The 20,004-nt window shown below is 50.6% G+C and overlaps 2 protein-coding genes across 2 annotated transcripts in view; one reads left to right on the forward strand and one right to left on the reverse strand.

Moving 5' to 3' along the window:
• Nucleotides 1–20,004, forward strand: part of USP35 (ubiquitin specific peptidase 35) — an 873,752-nt gene that overhangs the window by 452,502 nt on the left and 401,246 nt on the right. The window lies entirely within an intron of this gene.
• Nucleotides 3,674–20,004, reverse strand: part of TENM4 (teneurin transmembrane protein 4) — a 757,305-nt gene continuing 740,974 nt past the window's right edge. Inside the window, exons 32-34 of the mRNA XM_049713625.1 lie at nt 17,063–18,677; nt 11,628–11,770; nt 3,674–9,074 (exon numbers count right to left, since the gene is read on the reverse strand). Coding sequence (XP_049569582.1) covers nt 8,316–9,074; nt 11,628–11,770; nt 17,063–18,677 — 2,517 coding nt within the window. The 3' untranslated portion in view covers nt 3,674–8,315. The remainder of the gene's footprint in view (nt 9,075–11,627; nt 11,771–17,062; nt 18,678–20,004) is intronic.

A 20,004-nucleotide genomic window follows, 5' to 3' on the forward strand; every position in this document is an offset into this window, starting at 1 on the left:
GGCCTCTCACTGTTGTGGCCTCTCCTGCTGTGGAGCACAGGCTCCAGACGCGCAGGCTCAGCGGCCACGGCTCACGGGCCCCGCCGCTCCGCGGCATATGGGATCTTCCTGGACCGGGGCACGAACCCGCGTCCCCTCCATCGGCAGGCGGACTCTCAACCACTGCGCCACCAGGGAAGCCCCGGCATGCAGGACTTTTGTTGCCATGTGATCTTCACTGCGGCATGCGGGATCTAGTTCCCCGACGAGGGATGGAACCCGGGCCCCCTGAATTGGGAGCGCAGTGTCGTAGCCACTGGACCACCAGGGAAGCCCCAGGGTGCTGACTTCTTAAAGGCAGAAGTGGGCTTGCAGATTACAGGGCAGGAGGAAAATGCTTCCATTCTTCCCCATGGGTTTAAGACTCTATTGCCCCTAAGAACTAATGTTAGTGTTTGTGAAACAGGAGGGAAGGAGGCAGGGCACAACCTTTAAAAGAATGGCACGGTCGTTGAGGATATGACAAAAACTGGTTAGAACCAACTAGGTCCAAGATGGCGGAAGATTCGACTCCCAGTAGACCTTGAGCCTCATAATATGCTCATTGTAATATATTAGCATATTGTAAACGACCCACCCACAGGCTCCATCACAGTTCCAAGGCTGACCATAAAAGGCCAGAAAGTGGGTGGTGGCCCAATCCCCGGAAATCTCCGTCCCTTCTCCAAAATATTGATAGTTGGAATAATCTGCCCACTCATTAGCCTATGAAATTATCCAACCCATAAAAACTAACCACCCCATATTTTGAGGCCTCTCACCTTCTGAGATGGCCCACACTCTTGTCTGCGAAGTGTGTTTCTCCCATGGCCGCTCTCACTTTCCAAGACGCATGCCCTGGGGAAGCTCTCACGTTTTGAGACACACTGCATTCTGTCTATGGAATGTGTATCTCTCTAAATAAATCCACTTCTTACCTATCACTTTGTCTCTCACTAAATTCTTTCGGAGAGGAGATATAAAGAACCTGAGCTTCATTAAATCCTGAGACCAGGTGTGAACTCAATTAAAAGACAGTGGGTTCAAGCCCCAGTCTTAGTTCGAGTCCTCGCTGGTGGGTTCAAGTCCCAATGTGAGTTGTGCGGTTTCACCTGCAAGGTGTGTGTGTGTCTCCACAAATACGCTTTGGATTCTGAAAGGATACAAAAATGTAACTGCAACTCCTACTGCGCTGCGACCCTGAAAGAGGCCTGACCAGGGAATGGTGGCTAGAGCCTACCATGGAGCCATTCCAGACTGATGGAGTCAGACTTGAGAGATTAACGCTGGATGGCCTGATGCAGGCAGGGCTGGGCACTCCAGTAGCAGTGGAGCTTTCCAAGGCATGGAACGAGATTTCCAGCGTGGGGCTGAAGGGAGAGACGCCCACAGAAACGCCGGCATGAGAACTGGGAACAAGGGCAGGGTGGGTGCGACCACGAGGAACGCCCTGTAAGAGGTTACACCCTTCTCCGCTGGATACGGGAAAAAAGGCCTAATAATACTCACCGTAAAGTCTCCTTCCTGGCGCCTGGCAGTTTTCTCCACAGCCTCCAACGCATTCTGAAGACTCTCCCGTGCAACCTCGAGGGCGGGGTTACAGAACGTGGCGAGCGCGGAACGTAGGGGAGGAGACCTGCCTCGCTCCCGCCCCTTCCTCTCGCGAGGCCCGCGCGCGCCTGCAGCACGCAGTCGTTCCAGGAGAGCCCGGGAGGGGGCGCAGCACCCGGTTCGGGAGGCGAGGCGGCCTCCATTGAGAAGGGGATAGGCAACCATCCCCCTTTTTCTCAAATACACCAGAGAGAGTGGACCCCTGCAGCAAAGACCAAGCTGAGCTTAGGGTGACCCACAGCTGGGTACCTGCTTTGGGCCCTGGGGACGCGCAGAGGATTAGATAGACACAGATCAGGTTGGGCTCGAGATGCTCACGCCCAAGCCAGTTCAGTCTTGAAAGTGCCTGGCTCGTGGTAGTGTGCGGTGAGTCCCTGTGGAGAGGGAAAGGGCTGCCAGAGGGCTTCGGAGAACACTTCCACCGGGCTTGAAGAAGCGCTGAGTGCAAAGGCCCACAAGGTGTGAAAGGTATCTTGGGGTGGGGGACGTTCCCACGCGGCTGACTGTAGTGCAGAAGTGGGAGAGGGCGCAGCAGAGGATGACCGATACACTGGCTCTGCTGGCTGGAAATGGTAGGTATTCTTGACCAAGGGCATCTGAGGGGCCATGCTGAGTAGCTTATTCGCTCCGTTGTGTAAAAGACAGTGTCGTTGGCAATGGTTCTCAAAGCGTGAAGAGGCATCAGCATCACCTGGGAATATGTTAGAAATGCACATTATGGGGCCCCATCTCAGACCCACTGATTTCAGAAATTCCGGGGGCGGGGCCAGCAATCTGTGGTTTGATAAACACTCCAGGTGAGTCTGGTACAGGCCAAAGTTTGAGAACCACTGGTGTAGTGGGAAGAGTACCAGACTTTGGAAGGGAGGTGGGTGGAGGGCTGGGGAGGGAGGTGTGAGGGGGGAAAGTTACACTGGGCCAAGTCCTGTTGTTCAGAGAGCAGCAGGCGACATTATACGCCTGCTCCTTTAAGGTGATCTGAGCAGTAACCAGGAAGGTATGGTATGTACCATCGTACCCTCGTTATAGATAGAAGATTGAGGCTTAGAAGTTAAATTGTCTAAGATCACACAGTCAAGTGCTAGAGCCAAGTTTTGCACCCCCCAAAATTTTTTTTTTTTTTTTTAACCACTGCAGGTGCCTCCGTCCCTGGCACTACAAAAGTATAACAGCTTGGGTAGCGGTGCCTGGACAGCCCATAGTTGCGCGGGTGGAAGGAATAGAGCCGAAGCTTGAAGCTCCTTCCCACAGGGCCTGGTGATGGGGCCAGACCTGAGGCTAATGGGAAGCAATGAACCTTCTGTTCTCATTCCTGTCCTCAATTATTTGCATTTTCATAAGGTTTGCCGTTCACACGAGGGAGGTGGGCTTAGCAAATGTACTTTCCTAAGTGACCAGCTGTCATCCCTGGCTTCTAGACATGAGGTTAAATGTGAGATTATGTGAGAAAAGCAGGCTGAAAAATTACCTGTATGCTGTGACTGCCTTAGATTTTTTTCAATTACCTTAGGTTAAGAAAACACAGAGCAAAAAACAAAAACAAAAAAACAATGCTAAAGGAATTTTCTTCTTTTTTTCCCAAGTTGTATTATGTGGTTATAATAATTTGTATGATGAATATGCGTTATTTTTGAAAGCGCAACCAGTGACACCCCATGTGGAATGCAGTGACGTGTGACATAGTGGACAATTCTGTGCCCAGTGGCAGAGCACAGGCTCTTTCCTTAGGGCAGTGTCGAGCTGTCCCACCCCTTGGAGTCTGTCCCTGAGGCCAGTAAGGAGAGCAGCTGCAATGTGGCCCAGGGGAGCAGTGTGGCATAGCTGATGTCAGAGGTGCTTTGACATTCGTGAGGTTAAGCCCCAGGGTCTTTGTGTCCTTTGGAAATGCCTCTCCATGACAGCTGTCACCTGGAGGGCTTAAGAGGGACTTTGGGGCCAAGCACCAGAGCTTTGGAGGTCCTCCTGAGAACAGGAGCTTCTAGTAGCGCAAACTCAGAGGACCGGCTCAAGCAATCGCTACTCCAAACAGAGGCCACCAGACAGCTTTAAACACAAAATATTCTTTTATTTGTCAACGAAGGCTACACGGGATCACTTCTAGTTTTGTTTTTATGCCTTTTTTTTCTTTTCTAGAAGGTATCTACATCTGCATTTATTTACAGCCTTGTTGGTATTTACACAGTCAAGAATACAGTGTTAGAAACACAAAAGTGTTGAGAAAAAAACTTCTCAAAATTAGTTCCAGACTTCAGGAAAACTATTTCCACATGGTAAGGCCAGAGTCTCCAGTGTTGGTCGTCCAGAGGCAGCTTGGGAGAGTCCTTTTGCTGAAGCCGTGGGTTCAGAAGTCTTCAAGAACAACAGGCAGGTTTAGAAAAGTGGGATTCTGGTGTTGGGTGAATCTAGGGCTACCAGGCACCAGCAAACATCTGTGACTCAGCTCCTGCCAGGATAGCTGAGCCTGCCTGAAAGTTGGTTCTCCGTTGGCAGTTTGCCCTCAGAATCAAACACATTTTCTTTGGGACCAGGAGGTCGCCCAGTATCATGCCTTTGGCATTCCAGAGAGGGTAAGAAACCCAACATCGGCCTGCTGTCTGGGGCGGTCATGTACACAAGGCTGGTTTCTGAGAATGGAAAGGTTGGAGAGGAGAAAGTTTCTATCACCTGAGCAATGAGTCTTTAAAAGGAGTTTGCTGTTATTTGAAGGTAAAATGAAAGGGCCTTGAATTACAGAGTTCTTTCATTAATGCCCTCCTGTCCAGTAAAATACAGACAAGTGTATAAACTACCTGGGAATTCTGAACCTTCAATAGAGGGCTTTTAATCCCAATGAGGATCCCAAGGGAAAAAAGAGACTGGGTGCTTTCCAAGACCCCTCAGGAGGCAGGCCCCAGCTCAGGACCAGAAGCCACGGCCGGGGCTTAGTGGCTGCTGTGAGGAATGGAGGATAGATTCGACTTTAAGCACCAGGGGAACAAACCCCCAAACCCGAGACCCCGCTGAGGCCCGGCAGACTCCTTCCTCCTGGGCACCGAGCTCAGCCTCATGGTCCTCACCTCGTGGCAACTGCAAATACCAGGCTGCAGATGTGAAACTATTCTAAGATTTCACATGGAAATCTCATCTTTGCATCTTGGAAACCCCTGTCACCTATAAGGCGGTACTTAAAAGTCACAGCTAAAAGGTCCTTTATTCTCTTTTTCTTGTTTTAAAACAAATCTGATTCCTTGTTACGTGCCTATAAAAACACTGCCCAGTTTTATTCCCCTTCCTTGCCTACATCACCTTCTGCTCCCAGCCCCACCTCATTCTTTAAAATCACGCCCTCTGGCCATTTGCAACCTCTGGTCAGTTTCTTAGCAATTGTTTCAAATCCTCCATCCCTAGGTAGAAATCAGGCACTAGTCTGTTCCTTGGGTGAATTCTCAGCCGACAGTTCTGAGAGACAAGCATCAGGGGTAATTGACCGTGGAGTTCCTTTCCCTTCCTCCCGTTGTCATAGCTCTGCCCTCCAGTGACGTCTGCTTGGAGGGTGGATAAAAAGGAAATCTCATCCTATAAAAAGCAAAGTTGGGGAATGACTGAAGTCCTAGTTAAGGTGATGACAGAGGGGCTGTGGATGAGGAGCTGATGGCAGCCGTGGAGGATAAGGGAGAAGGCAGGAGCTCTTCCAAAATAAACCTTTTTCTAGGGTCAGAAGCTGACATCCTGCAGAATAATGAACCCGAGCCAGTGAGGGAGGGCTGGTAATTCTAATGCACACGTTCTGGTTGGTTAATGCCAAAAGGGCAGGTGCCGTCAAGGATGGGATTTGCTGCCTGGAGGCCACTAAGCAGGCACAGGGAACTCCGGCTTATGCCTTCAGACTCACTCTTTGTGGTGCGATTGGCACTGCTGGTCTCAGCAGGAGGACAGACGGAGAGTGCAGGCAGTGAGTCACCTGCCAGCCCAAATGGAAACCGACTCAGAAGGGCCGAGGCCAGAAGCACCACCTCCAATAGCAACAGCACCAGTGTGAAACTGAGGTGCTTGATGCTGCCGGCCCCACACCCGAGGTCCTCTCTAAAGGCTGGGGACGCTTCATCTTCTCCCCATACAGAAGCTATGCCTCCTTGGTGGTATGTAGCCCAGAAAAGATATAACATCATTCGTTTAAAGGAAAGGAATGCTCAGTTATTGTCTGTGATTTTGATCTTTAAGAGTCCACACTATTACTGTGGTGGGGGTGAGGGGTGGAGAGTCAGAGGGCTGGGGAGGTGTGGGGAGATGGTTCATTCGGCCCTCATGCTGTCTCTGACCTCCAAGTAGACGTCCCCAGCAGGTCTTGACTGATGTCAGGAAGCCAGCATGGAACTGATCGTCTAGGTCAACGGGCAGGGTCCCATTGCTCAAGGGCTCCTTGTATCAAGAGTACATTTGCGAGGCATAAGTCTATTTTGGTTTAAAAACAAAAAAACACTTGTGTTCTTCAGGCCAAACGATTTTCCATCCCATCCAAGAACGATCCTGCCGGATGGGACCCGCCACCAGCTCCCGCCTTGCACAGTGGGCCCGGGAGCACTGCATCTGACTCAGCGGAGCTCTGGGAGGAGTGGGCAAATAGTCCAAGACACTGTAGCCGCAGTGTCACTTTTTTTGGAAACAGGAAGAGCACTTAGCGAAACACATCCTCTCATCCCCAGTGGGATGACATAAGGCAAAACCTCCTCTCCCGAGAAGCTCTGGGTGCCTCCCTCTGCCAGGCAGACCCCGGCCTCCGTGCTGCTCCGATTCTCATGCAGCAAGAGACCTTTTCGGTTTCATTAACTCATGGAATATTCTGAAGACTCTGTGAGTAAGGCTATAAAGGTGCCATGAGCTTGTCAGTCCAACGAGGTTTCCTCGGGAAGGAGCTCAGACTCAGAGTTCATTTTCCACACTCAATGCAAAATGTAACCCATGAAAGTCCCATTTTCTACGAAGCCCAGCTTAAAAGGAAGCATTTGGCTTCCCCTCCTGCTCTCCCAGAGCCTCCTGTGAGAGGTAATGACAGTGGTAATTAGGCAGATAGAACAGGAGAAAGGAGCTCCTAGCACTCCCCTACTCTCAGCGCTTCCCCCGGCCCACTGGCTGCTGCCTCTCCCTGGGCGTGCCCTCCCGGTGTGGGATGTACTCACTCCCGAAAGGACTTAAACTTCTGCCCAATGACCACAGGCGTAGGTCTTCACAGGGACAACTGTAGCCCGGGCTTCTGGATCCACAGGCACCAGCCTCAGGAACCGCCCCCAATCCTGGTGGGGTAGTTTGACGCTGCCAGGCCACACCAAATTCTCTCTCTCCTCCTTTCTCCTTAATCTTGCTTTAAAACCCCAGTTGGGCTCCTCTAGAGGCAAAGCTGTTTTAGAAGAACTTCACAGAAGGAATTTCCTGGAAGTCTATCCAGCTGCCTCCCAGCTCTGCAATTAGCCCAATACACGAGAGGCAGAGGAGCCTTCAGGAGCTCGTTAGAAGGATGCTCGACTCATGCTTTCCTCTCTCTGGCTGACCTTTTTCTTAAGCCTCTTTCCACGATCAAAGGCCACCAAGCACCTCTCTCCACACTCCTATTTCTCAGTGGTGGCAGCTGAGCAGTGGAGGGAAGATACCCAAAGTCATGGGGAGAGGGCTTCACCTAGGAAGGCAGGCTGGTACCCTTGCCACCACTGCCGTTCTTTTGCCGTGGGTGACCTTCCCTTCTGGACGTGGTGCCCACACTGAGGGCTTGCTGTGCGGTGCTGCTTCTCACGTCTGACTTTGGGAGAGCGAAAGAGATGAATAAGGAACATCATGGGAGGACCAACCAACCACAGATGCCCTGGATGCCTCCGCCTCTTGGGGAGGCTTGGGCTCTAAGCCCCAGGATGCTGTCACCAGACTGGGGAAAGGACCTGGGAGACACTTTCTCCATCCCAGCATGGAGGTGGCACTGACAGCTACACAAGATTTGCAAAAGGGGTTGGGGGTTTCATTTCCCATCAAAATATAAAGCTTGGACAGGAGTTTGGGGCAGCTTGAAAAAGGTGCTGTGAGATCATGAAATCCCCCAGAGAAGATGGAAGCATCCATGGTCCTCTGGAGGCATGGAACACAGTGAGTAAAAAAGCTACCACTTGTCTGCGGAAGCTTAGCCAAAGATCCTCAGGTCCTGCGGACCCTCCTTCCAGGCCCCCTTGGAAATTTGCTACCGGCCCATTACTCTCCGCCGCACCCTTCCCTCCTGCCCGACCCCCATGGAAGAGAAAGTTGCACATGGGACAAGTTAGCACAGACACTTGTGTCTCACATCACACTGGGTGCCTGGGGACAGACAAGGACACACCCCAGGAGATGCATCTCAGTGAGGAGAAATGTACCCCAAACAACAAGGAAAACTCCTCAAGGAAAAGGGAACAAAAGACAAGAAAGTTTACATTGTGATCACACTATGGAAAAAAAATACCTTCTGTTCTTTGCAAAAAATGTGTGAAGGCCAAATTTGTGTTTTTCCTTTCTTAAAAAAAAAAGCATGTTGCATGAATTACACTGCAACCAGGATCTGTTTTGTTCGCTTGCTTTCTGCACTTGTTAAAAAAAGGATTCTTTTTTTTTTTTAAGTACAACACAGTCAGGTATGCGGCCACAAAAGAGTAGCTGTCTTTGGCAAGAAGTCCCGGCCACGGTCCTCTCTGTCACCTTCGGCCCATCTCACTCTGTCTCATGAAGTGGATGTTGCTGGCGCTGTCTGACAGTTCCGGGTACTGCTCGACCGAGATCACGAAGAAGCCGTCGTAGCCTTGAACCCGCCCCGTGCTCAGCGCCTGCTGCTTCTCGCCCTCTGTCCAGGCCCGCAGGCCTTCCTCCCCTTCCCGAAGTCGCTGCTGCTCGCGGGCCCAGGCCTGGCGCACGGCTCTCTGCCGGGCCAGCTCCAGCACCCGTGCCTTCTCCTCATCCGGTGTTGTCCCATAGCGGGTGTTCAAGCACAGTGCCCCGTACTGGAGCTGGATGTCTGTGTACCGTCTAGTCCTGCCACTGAGCACCATGTTGATCTGGGACACAGTGACGTTGACCCCGTTCTCCAGGGTTCGCCGCCCCCCGCTGAGGCCCAGGATGGCCAGGTCGCCTTCCGAAGGTCCTGCTTTCACGAAGTAGTGGGTATCCATTCCGTCGATGGTGAAGTGCATGTTCTCTAGGTAGTGGGCGTTGTTCAAGATGGCAGCAACCCTCCGCCCGTCCTCGTTGGCCACACTGATGATGTCTGTGGTTACTCGGCCATCCTTCAAGGCGAACTTGACCCCTTTGCCAAAGACTGAGCCACTGGATGCAAACTTCTTTGTCTCTGGGGCCTGCTGGCAGCTGGTGATTGTGGAGCTGTAGAGCTGATCGAAACGTTCCAGGGTGACGAAGGCCTTGAGCTGCTTCTGCACTTCACACTGTACCCCGAGAACAGACTGATGGTGGGGGGAGAGAGAGAGAGTGAGATAAATGGGGAAAAACTTCCAACGGCCTGGAGAATCAGCTTACATGACTAAAAGTCAAACCTATACAAATGTATTAACCTGTAGCATCTAGCTCTACTGCTGACCACTAGGACACCCAGCCCTCCTTCATCCATCTAGTCACCCTTCCTCCCATTCAGAAGCGGTTCAGGGAGCATCTGCTCTGTGCCCAGTCCCTTTCTCGGCACGGGAGATACAACAATGAATCAGACATCATCCCTGCCCTTGAAGAACTCCTCGTTGAGTGGGGAAAGACAGATGTGGCAACAAATAACTACAATCAAATGTGATGAGTGGTGGTCTAAGGGGAGCAATAGTAACAGCTATAGCCAACATGTCGTGGCCTTTGAGCTGAATAATCCACATTCATTATCTCGCCGGATCTTCACAATAACTGTATACAGTGGGGACTGTCATTGCTCTGGTTTTACACCTAAGGAAACGAAGGCTCAAAGAGGTTGTAACTGGCCCACAGTCATACAGACTAGTAAGTATTCAAACCAACATTCAAACCCTGGTCTGTCTGATCCTAGAGGCTCAGTTCAAGGGCTGCTAGGGTCGGGAGGGGCAATCACGGCTCAGGGTGTCTCAGCCTGGAGGCGGAGAAGCAAGGTGAAGGAGATGGGGTTCAAGGACAGGCTCAAGCTGGAGTCGGGACTTGGAGGATGAGGGGATGACGTTAGATGCAGGAATGGCGAGGAATGCACTCTTGACAAGAAGCCTTAGTAGGATGAAACGTAGTGACTTACATAAACCCTCAGCCTGCTGTGTTGCTCTCTGTCATGTGTAGAAATGATTTTCAAGGAGGGCCTCTGTCCCCACAGTGCTTCCCGGGGGCTCCTCAAGTGCCCCCGCTCTTGGCTGCTTTGGGGGACAGGTTGGAAGCCACATTCGGGCGGGCCCCAGGGCCTTATCAGCAACGTAGAGAAATGGCTTTAGAAAAAGGCCCGTCGGTTTCTCACTGAAATTCAGTCCTCCTTATAATTAATAGAACCCTGTCTGTGAACAATTATTTCCTAGAGTTTCACGGAAGCTGGAGCGCTCAACAACAAAGATCTCCAATGCTTGCCAAGGGCAGAAATCAATAATTCATTGACAGGCAAGGCTGGCAAACCGTCAGAGACTGTGGCTCTGGGAGGGGGTGGAGAAGGGAGTCTGGAGGTAGGGGGTGCAGCTGAGTGGCTGGAAGCGGCCCTGGGAAAACAGTCAGCGCTGTGGGCAGCTGGGCAGTACCTGGAGGGATGGATGGCAGGGATTGGAGAGGGGCAGGGGGTGGGGCTAGGGCTGCAGCGAGAGGATGGGCTTCGTGACCAGACAGACTTGGGTTCTCATCGCCTTTCCAGCTCACCTTGGACAAGTTTCTCTCAACTCTGGTCTTATCTGTAAAATGGGGAAAAAGGCCGAACTCACGGGGTTGTTTACTTCCTTCAACCATTTGTTCATTCAACAGAAGTTTTCCATGCACCTACTGTGTGCGAGGTGGTATGCTGGGTACCAAATAAGACCCAGTACTTGCCCTCTTGGGGCTTAGGGTCTAGTGGAGATACAGGGAAGAAAACAGGAATGAAAATACAGCGCTGTGAGTGCCTAGCAAGAGGAAGCTACAGGTGCCACCGGAGCACAGAGGTGCAGAATCACATCCTCCAGAGGTCAGGAGAAGAAAACAGCTAGGCTGAGGCCTGATGGAATCCGACTGGAGTAAGAGATACGGATGTGTAAGTTTCTGATCGCCAGCAGTATGCCATCTGGCAACTCGGATTTCCTCCTCAGTCTCTTGTCCCCCTGGTCAGGGATCCCCTGGAAGGCCTGGTCTCTGCCTGATTCTTTCCTGCCTTCACTGGGCTCCCGGGGCCTGGGGCCTGGAAGAGCCAGCTCCCAGCACAGATCTTATGAAAGAGGGGGGCAGTGGGAAGAAATGAGCAAATGGATGTCTGAAGTGAGAGGGTGGAATGAAACTGTTTTTAAGGATCTTTAGAGCCATAAAATTCTACGAGTCTTTGAAATTGGGTCATAAATGGAAGACAGGGGAAAGTAACATTTTTTTGAGCACCTACAGACAGATCTGGGTTTGAATCCTGCTCTACTTCATCCTTGCTGTGTGGCATTCGAAAGCCTCAGGCATGAAATCTGTAAAGTGAGAACAACGATACCAAGGGATATTTGTGTGTTAATTTATGTAGAACAGGCCAGGCGCGCTGAGGTGCTCAGAAAATGTCACGTTTGTATTTCGAACACGCCTTCCCTCTTTGTACTTTTGTACTGGGTTGGGACAAAGGCTCATTTTTTTGTGTGGAACTCCAAACTCAGCGTAACGTACAAAACTCCTTAATTTGGCTTGTGAGGGCCTACGTGCCGTTACAGCTGGGTCCACAGTGACCTGCCAGTGGCAGGGTTACTAAGTATTTGGTTTCTGTCATTGGCCTAGGCTTTCCTGAAAAGCTGGTGGGACCCATTCCCGTAACGTCTGGATGGCTTGAGGGGTGGGCAGTCATGTGTGTGAATTACCTTGCTGTTGTCCCACTCCTGAGTTTTCATCTGTGTGTGGATGAGCTCGTAGGATGGTTCCGTGGCATCCGTGTCTGGCTTGGGATAGCCGGGAATCACATTGTGAAGCTGGAATCCGAAGGTGAGGAGCCAGCTGTTGACATCTGGGTGGGACAGAAGCAGAAACAGCCCCATAGTCAGTGGACCTCAGAGTGACACATCCCAAGAAAGCAGCCTAGAGTTAGGCTGCAGGGGGGCGGGGTGAGGACACGGAGAGCTGCTGGGGGGAGAGTCAACAAGCATGGTGGAAACTGTCTCACGGTATGAAAGCTGAACGTGCTCTTGGGACCTAGTGTCCCCTCCTAGGGATGCATCTGAGAGAGATGTCACTGAAGTAGAACCTAGGTTTCCAGACTCCTCTTACTACCGTCCCTCTACCCCGAGGACCTTCAGCTTCGTAGTCAGGAACAGCTGTTGGTGGATGGACACTCCTCCACATCCAGCCGCAACACCGACAGGAGACACAGAGGACAACCAACCCCAAAGGAAAGATTTTTTTTTTTTTTTTGCGGTACACGGGCCTCTCACTGCTGTGGCCTCTCCTGTTGCGGAGCACAGGCTCCAGACGCGCAGGCTCAGCAGCCATGGCTCACGGGCCCAGCCGCTCCGCGGCATGTGGGATCTTTCCAGACCGGGGCACAAACCCATGTCCCCTGCATCGGCAGGCAGACTCTCAACCACTGAGCCACCAGGGAAGCCCCAAAGGAAAGGTTTTAATGAATGACTTCCAAAGAGAAAATTCACTGAAGAAGCAAACTCTCCCTCCTTTCTCCTTTTTGAAGAGATCAGAGCCGCAGTGCTAAAGTGCATTGGGCATGGAGGTGGCCTGACCAAAGATCGAAGAGTTTTCTTCCCCTTGATCCTGCCTTTATTTACTCTGGGAGCCTAAGAAAGTCACTTAAGCTCCCTGTGCCTTCATTTTCCAGTCTTTATATTGGGCTTGAGGATCTAGCCCCATAGGCATTGGATTTACTGGTTTTTATAATATTCCTGGGGGGTTACTAATTATAAAATACTAGGTATAGGGAAAGGTGGGATGTTGTCATGAGCAACCGGCTCACTGAAGAGTGGAATCAGGAAGCCAAGACTTCAGGAAAAGAAAGAGGGTGGAAAGTGTGTCATCAGTTACTTGGCCCTCTGTTGCTGAGTGTCTTTTATGTGCCCAGCTCTGGTGTCACAGATCCTCAGCTTGCACACGCAGGACCCTGAAGGGGAGCTGAGACATGGACACGGATAACCTTGACACAGGAAAAACACCTAGAGGAGGGCAGAAGTCTTTCAATTCCACAGACTGACAAGTCTTCATGAAGATGGTTACCTTGAAGCCAGGCAGTGAAAGCTGTGTAAATTTGGTCAGGCTTCGATGGAGCTGAACGCAAAGGCCATTGTATAAGGCAAGGCCTGGAGAAGGGAGGTGAGTATTGGGAGCGTTCGGGTAACCGGACAGCAGTTCAGCAAGGCAGAGAGAGAACCAGAAAGGAGAATGGCGGCTGGAGAAGGAAGAGCCTGGGATGGCAGGTGGGAGGTGATTTGGGGTCTACAGGAGACAGACAGACAGCCTGTGTCCCAGCATGGCTCAGCCTTCCTTGCGAAGGGGCAGCTGAAGATGCCAAAGCAGTTGTTGACTAGAGACTCAAATCCAAAGTCAGGAGAAGGCAGGATTTGGAATTAAGTGTCTGAGCCAGCAACTCTGGGTGGTGGGCATTCAGGCCTGCTTTGGGCTTTTTCCAAAGCAGACAGATCCCTGGTCAGGGAGGTTCTTAGGGCCCAGGCATTGGTGGAATTGAGTTCATCCCAGTGATGGGAGTGCCATTCGGGGGTCATCAACTTCATCCCACATTGCCTTTCCATTCAAGAACCTCAAGTTTGCCTTTTTCTTTTTTTTTTTTGGTTTTTGTTTCTTCGATGTTCCAGAGCCCCTCTCTTGGGTGTGAAGGCTGGAGGTTCTGACGTGGAGGAGTGGTAGAAAAGGAAGCTTGGAAACCCAGATTCTACTTCTAGAAAGATCATATAAAGGAAAGAACATGGTAAGGCAAGACAAAACCCAGGTCCAAACTCTGGCTCCCAACTTGCAAACTGTGTGATCTTAGACAGTTTGCTTAACCTCTCTGAGGTTTGGTTTCCTTATCTGCAAATTCACGGGAGAAATGGTTTTCACCAAGTCATGGAGAAGAATACTAATAGTGTTACCACTTTGGGGCAGCCAACATAGAGCAGGAACTGTTCTGTTTTGTTACATAAATGATTGGATTTAATGTATTTTAAAGTGTCCAGCTTGGTTCCTGGCTCATAGAAGGTTGCCTGTGTTTCCTCAAACCCAAGCCTCCATGTGCCTGGAACTCCATTTCCTCTTTTGTAGCGTGAGGTGCTTGGACCAGTTTTCTCCAAAGTCCCTTTCCTCACTGAGTTTCTAAGTATCTCTGATTCTCTGAATCTTGGTAGATGGTTCTTTGGGAAATTAAAACAAACAGAATGGGGGGGGGGAACAACCCTACAAAGCCATTTTGCCCGAGGCTGAGAACTTGCATCTGAATTTGTAGTTGCAAAGGAAAGCTTCTATCAGGAATACTGCAAGTTCCCAGGAAGCCAGGGGGCTGAAAAGAGGCCTGGGCCTTAATTACAAGTGACGGAAGGTGGGAAACTTTCTCATTATGCCTTTAGGAAAAATGCTGAAAATTGATTTATTCACTGCTCTTTCTACTGTGCTTTTCTGAAGAGTTGGGAATTTTACTCTTCTTTCCTATGACATCAGAGGTAGACATTTCCCTCAAGTTAAAAAGCTCTTTACTCATCCGTTCGTCCCAGACTTCAGTGTGGCTGCCTGGGACAGTGATGAAAAATAATAATCCTTTCACATGTACACAGCTTTGCACTTTACAGAGTGAATTCAGATCTCTAAGAATGAGGATTTTGGAGTCAGACACAGCAGAGTTCTAACCCCAGCCTTGCCACCTCTTCCTGGGAGGGTTACTTTACCTCTCTGACCCTCACTTTCCGCCTTTGTAAATGGGGTCAGTGGTCCCCGTCGCACAGGCTACAAGTGAGGGTTAAGTATCTGATGGATCAGTGGTGGACATTTTTAAGTTGCCTTCCTAGTGTCCCATTCTGCCTTCTCTTTCTTTTTGGGGTCTCCATGTATTTTTAGGGACACTGACTCCACCTAAGGGCTTAGCATTGAAGCATGTGACCTAGGCTAAGCCAATCAGTGCATTCTATCTCCCCAGCCATGCTGGTTGGTTCAGGGGTTGTCATGTGACATAAGCCTCTCCAGTATTACAGGCTTAAGACCCTATCCTGTATTTGGAAAAAAAGATGAGAGGCCTTTTTATCGTTGTCGTTGCTGGATGTGAATGAGGCTGCACGTAGCCCACGTGGAAGCTGAACGGTCAAGTTTAGTGAGGATTAGCAGTATCTTGGCTTTTAGTAGTAAAGTGGTTTTTTCTTCAGCTACAGTAACCTGCCAAGGCATCTCACAGGAAATTCATTGGAAGATGAGGCAGGGGGCGTGCTTAATGCAGACAGATATGAGAGAAATGTCCTCTCAGCCGTTTCAGTTTTTCTAGGGCTGGCAGCAAGCCGAGTAGGGTGAACGCTGTGAAACCTTGTTGAGATATTCCTGTGCGTCCACAGGCCCCAAGGATGTTTTCATCGCACCTGCTCACCACTGCGTCCTCTCTTCCTTCCCACTCTTGGGACTCCTGCTCTCGGCATGACCACCTGGAATTCTTCCCTGAAAGAAGACTCCTCTAATTTTGTCAGCAGAAACAGCTCCAGACTGGGCCACCCCAGTTTGGGGGCCAGAAAGCCACCACGTCCCTAAGGGGCACTCGCGTGGGGCTGTACACATTGCCCCCTCCATACTTTTGTACGTGCGGTCCCCTCTATCTGGATCGCCTTTTTTCCCATTACCTGGCGAATGTCCACTCGTAAGCGGACCTCACGTGCCAGCTGCTCCCTGGGTACAACCAGCTGTGTCTCCTGTGTTTCACTGGCTGTCAGCGCAAGCCTCCGCCGTGGGCCCCTCACACTGGACAGCAGTTGTCTGTCTGGCCTCTTGCGAGGTGAACTCCTGGAGGGTGGGGATCATCTTTCTATCCCCTGTGCCTAAAATAGTGGCTGCACAGAGGGGGCCCTTTTTGAATGAAGGAAACTGCCTTAAGCTAGCGGCAGGAGGATCATGTCACAGGACAAAAGACGGGGAGACGACCACGTTTGTAAGGGGTCGTGCCCAACTTTTGTCCACCACGAACTCTGTTCTATAAAAGGTGCTGGTTTTATCCAGACCTGAATCTCCAGAGCTGCTCTGACTCCTGAGGTCTTCTGTGACTGGCCTGGCAGCGGCTGCTTGCTGGAAGGAGGCTGTTAGAGGCATTTCTGGCATGCGTGACCTATGGGGCATTTTATACTCAAGTTGGTTTCACGGTAGTGGAGACCAAAGCCCACTTTTTTTTTTTTCAAAGCCCACTTTTAAAATCAGACGGTAAGGGAAAGAGAACCAACATGAACCAGGCACTGTGCTAGGCAGGTTATAAAATGTATCTCATTTCACCCCTGCGACCATCCTATCAGGTAAGTTTTTTTTTTTTCCTGTTTGTCCATCTGTTCTTTGCTCCTTTTTCTCCCTCTTTTCCTACCCTCTTTGGATGATGAATTTAGTCTTCATTTTATCTCCACTATTGACTGATAAGCTGGGCCTCTGCTTTATCTTTTAGTAGTTGCTCTAGGATTTACAATGTGCACATTTAACTTACCAGAGTCAGGGTAGATATTCTAACTTCAATTTACAGATCAGGAAACTGGGATTCAGGGGAAGTTAAATAAATTTTGTGACTGTCATAGCTTAGAAACGATGGATCTTTCACCTAGTTCTGTCTGTTGCCAAAGTCTGAATTTTCCATGACCTCATCCCAAATAAGAGAACTGAATTCTCCTTTTCTTTCTTTCTTTCTTTTTTTTTTTTTTGTCATACCTTCATTCAACTTATCAGGGACTCATAACCAGCCTGATCACTGGGTCAGAAACTCTCAAAGTACATTCCAGGGGATGCATCCAGTGAAATATTAGGGTTTCATGGTCAAATAAGTTGGAAAAATAGTGGGTAAATATATGAAACAGTTCTCTTTACTACAGGACTTCTCAGAGCCTTTCATAAGCTGAAATGTATCGTGAAAGTTTAAGAACGGTAGTTGCCCTGTCAAATTGATTTGATGCCAAAACCAGTTTTTCCAAAGCGTTTCTCTGAACTGGTGTTTCTTCAAAAATACTTTGGAAAATGCTGCTCTAAAAGGAAGTCAGTATCTCCCATTACCCCATACCAGCTTTCTCAAGGAAGGCTGTCTTTTCAGATGACCAGAGTGATAGTGGTTCCTGCCCTCTGAATAAGCCCTGATCCTCACCTGTCATGAAGCACTTGACGTCCTGAGAGTTACTGACCGGGTTGTTGTTTTTAAACATATAGAGATTAAAAGGCATGATATTGCTGCTACTAAGCTGCTTCCACAGCTCGTGGTCTGGGCTAGTCCAGCGACCAGCCAGCACGTCGTAATCTCGCCGGCCCATGTGGACGAGCTTGGTGAGCGGATCATAGAGGCCACCGTGGTAGCCAATGATGATCTGGAAGTTGGGGTTGGTGTCCATGTAGATCTCCCCGTAGGCCGTGTACAGGATCTGCTTGATCATTAAGCCCGTTCCACTGAAGACGGCAAGAGGGGTCCCGATGTTGTCACAGGCTATGTAGAACTCATCTCCGCCGCTCAGCTCCATGGCAAAGAGGTGTCCTTGCAGGTCGTAGTAGAGGGATGTGATCTCAGAGCTGGAGTGGTTGTACAGGTGGGTGACCTTGGTAGGACTGGTCAGGTCTGCGTAGAAGAACTGTAGGTGGTGGCTCTGGCTGCTCTTGCTGGACACCCGCCGCCCCAGGCCATCATAACGGTACCTGACGCTCCAGCCACCACCCCGGTTGTAGGCCTTGATGAGCAGGCCCGCTGAGTTGTACTCAAAGACATCACTGCCCCTCTGCCTCAGGAAACCGTCCTCGTCCATCTTGTATTGCACGTCACCCAGCCTGGTGATGCGGTCACGGAGGTCATACCGTAGTGGGGTGAGCCGTGCACTGTTCCCCGGGCTCAGTAAGTGCAGGTTCCCATTGAGGTCATAGCTATATCGCCAGAGTGGTTTGTCATTGATGGAGACCGTCTGCAGCTGGCCGTCGGCGTCGTACTCATAGGAGTAGCGGGTGGTGTTGGCATAGGGTCCCACCTTCAGCTCCTTCTTAACGACTCGCCCCATGTTATCATACTGGACGGTCATCCAGTACATGAGCGAGCGGAAGATCTCGTATTGCACTTCCTTCATCCGGCCGTATGCGTCAAAGTGCTTGGTGTGGGTCATGACCGCCGTGGTGATGATCTGGTTAATGTCATAGTAGATGACACCAAATTTCCCGAACTGTTCCGTCCTGCCCGACACATCGTCATAGCGATAGAGGTCGATGGGCAGCGGGGTCTCATTGATCACGGCCTGCATGCTGGTCACCCGGAAGCTGTTGTCATAGTTGTAGTCAAAGCGGGCGTTGACCATGCCTTCCTCGGTGAAGCGAAAAATCTGGCGGTCGATCAGGGGCCCGATTTGACGGTAGCGGATGGTGCAGGTGAAGCCCTCGTTCTGTAGGTTGATGGTCTTCAGCATGCCGGCGGTCTCGTCGTAGGTGAAGCTCACCTTGGTGGTGTCGTATAGCATCTCGGCTAGCTTGGACAGCTTGCCATACTTGTATATCACCCTGCGGCCGGTGCCCAGGTAGAAGGTGTGGAGGAGGTGCCCGTCCTCAGTGAAGTCCTGGATGACTGAGGCGTTGCCCTCGGGGGGCTGGTAGATGTTCCTGTAGTAACCCACTGAGCGGATGGTCTCCAGCGTCTGCCGGGCTACGTTGGGCATGGTCACAGAAGAGAGGCGGTCGTTCTTGTCAAACTCAAAGATGTACTGCCTCTGGCTGTGGAGGAGTAGCACCATGGACTGCAGGGGAAGGAAAACCGAGAGATGAGAAGAGCATGCTGGGAAGGAAGGGGTGGTCTGTGAGCCCAAGACTTAAAGGAAAAGAATGAAAGGTCAAGGAAGCTGGTGGTTCTCTTAAGTTATGCCCAAACCAGAGCTTACCAACCAGTACACCCTAGGATATTGCAATGGGGTACAAATGTGCTAAGACAAGAATTTCTCTCTGCCCTTGGCCCTGGCAGGGCCTTGGGCCCCAGCACACTCAGGCCATTTGCCTTCCTATATTGAGCAGCCTTGTCTGTTTGCCCCTTTGTGGGGTACAAGAATGATGATTTCAGCATGGGATGGGGTTGGGAGCACTGGCCTCAAGTATTTGCAGCAGCCTCTCTTCTGGCTTCCTTGTGCCAGATTCCTTCTCAGATCAACCTTCCTACTCAAGCAAGAATGATTGTCCTAAAACACAGCCTGACAACGTCTACTGCCTGCTAAACAACGTCCGTTGACTCCCTACGGCCTACAGGATAAAGACACGTCTGAGAAGGACATTTAAGGTTTTGCATAATTGTTTATGTGGTAACAGGTCATACGTCCACCCCGGGGTAGGGTGGGCTGTGACGGGAATGGGGAAACCTGGTTTCTAGTAATGGACTCATTGTGTGGCCCTGGGCAAGTTCTTTCCCTCTGGGTTGGGTTTTTCAGTATGTTGGATGACCTCCAAGGTCTCTCTTAGCACTACCACAAAATGCTGCTCTTGGAGATGTGAACACTGCACAGGGTAGGGGAGACAGATCACAGACCAATCAGAGCCTGGGCCCTGGACAGGTGACCAGGAGCAAAACGTTACGTAAAGATCTGCGTATCAGAACTGGGCCATGAAATACAGACTGTTTCAGGAATAAGTCAGTAGATAAAAGGCCTAAAGCCATCTGGGCATCAAAGTTAGCATTTTCTCTTATTTGGGACCAACTTTTGATTTCAGGCCCTTTCTGATTCCAAGTCCCTGGGATGAACTGAATCCTGACCTGAAGCAGAAGGGACATACTAAGGCCACACCTAGCACTTGAAGCTCAGGATTAAGCTCCTCTTGCTTAATACTAATCCCCAGGCTTTTGCCTTGTTCTCTGTGACCAGATCACACCAAGAGCCCTAGACCTGGGAGCAGACCCCTGCCTGGGTCTGGACCCGAAATCCTGCTCTGTAAGTCCAGATAGTGTTTGGGTCTAGCTCCAGCCTATTGGGTGGGACTTTCACATGCTCCTGCCCCAGGACCCCCCACTTACCACCCCATCGCCATAATCCATCCATACACCACCCGGGAACCCCTGGCACGCTGATGTGGGTTTTCCTG

The sequence above is a fragment of the Orcinus orca genome, chromosome 8 (assembly GCF_937001465.1).
Source record: "Orcinus orca chromosome 8, mOrcOrc1.1, whole genome shotgun sequence".
Taxonomy (NCBI): domain Eukaryota; kingdom Metazoa; phylum Chordata; class Mammalia; order Artiodactyla; family Delphinidae; genus Orcinus; species Orcinus orca.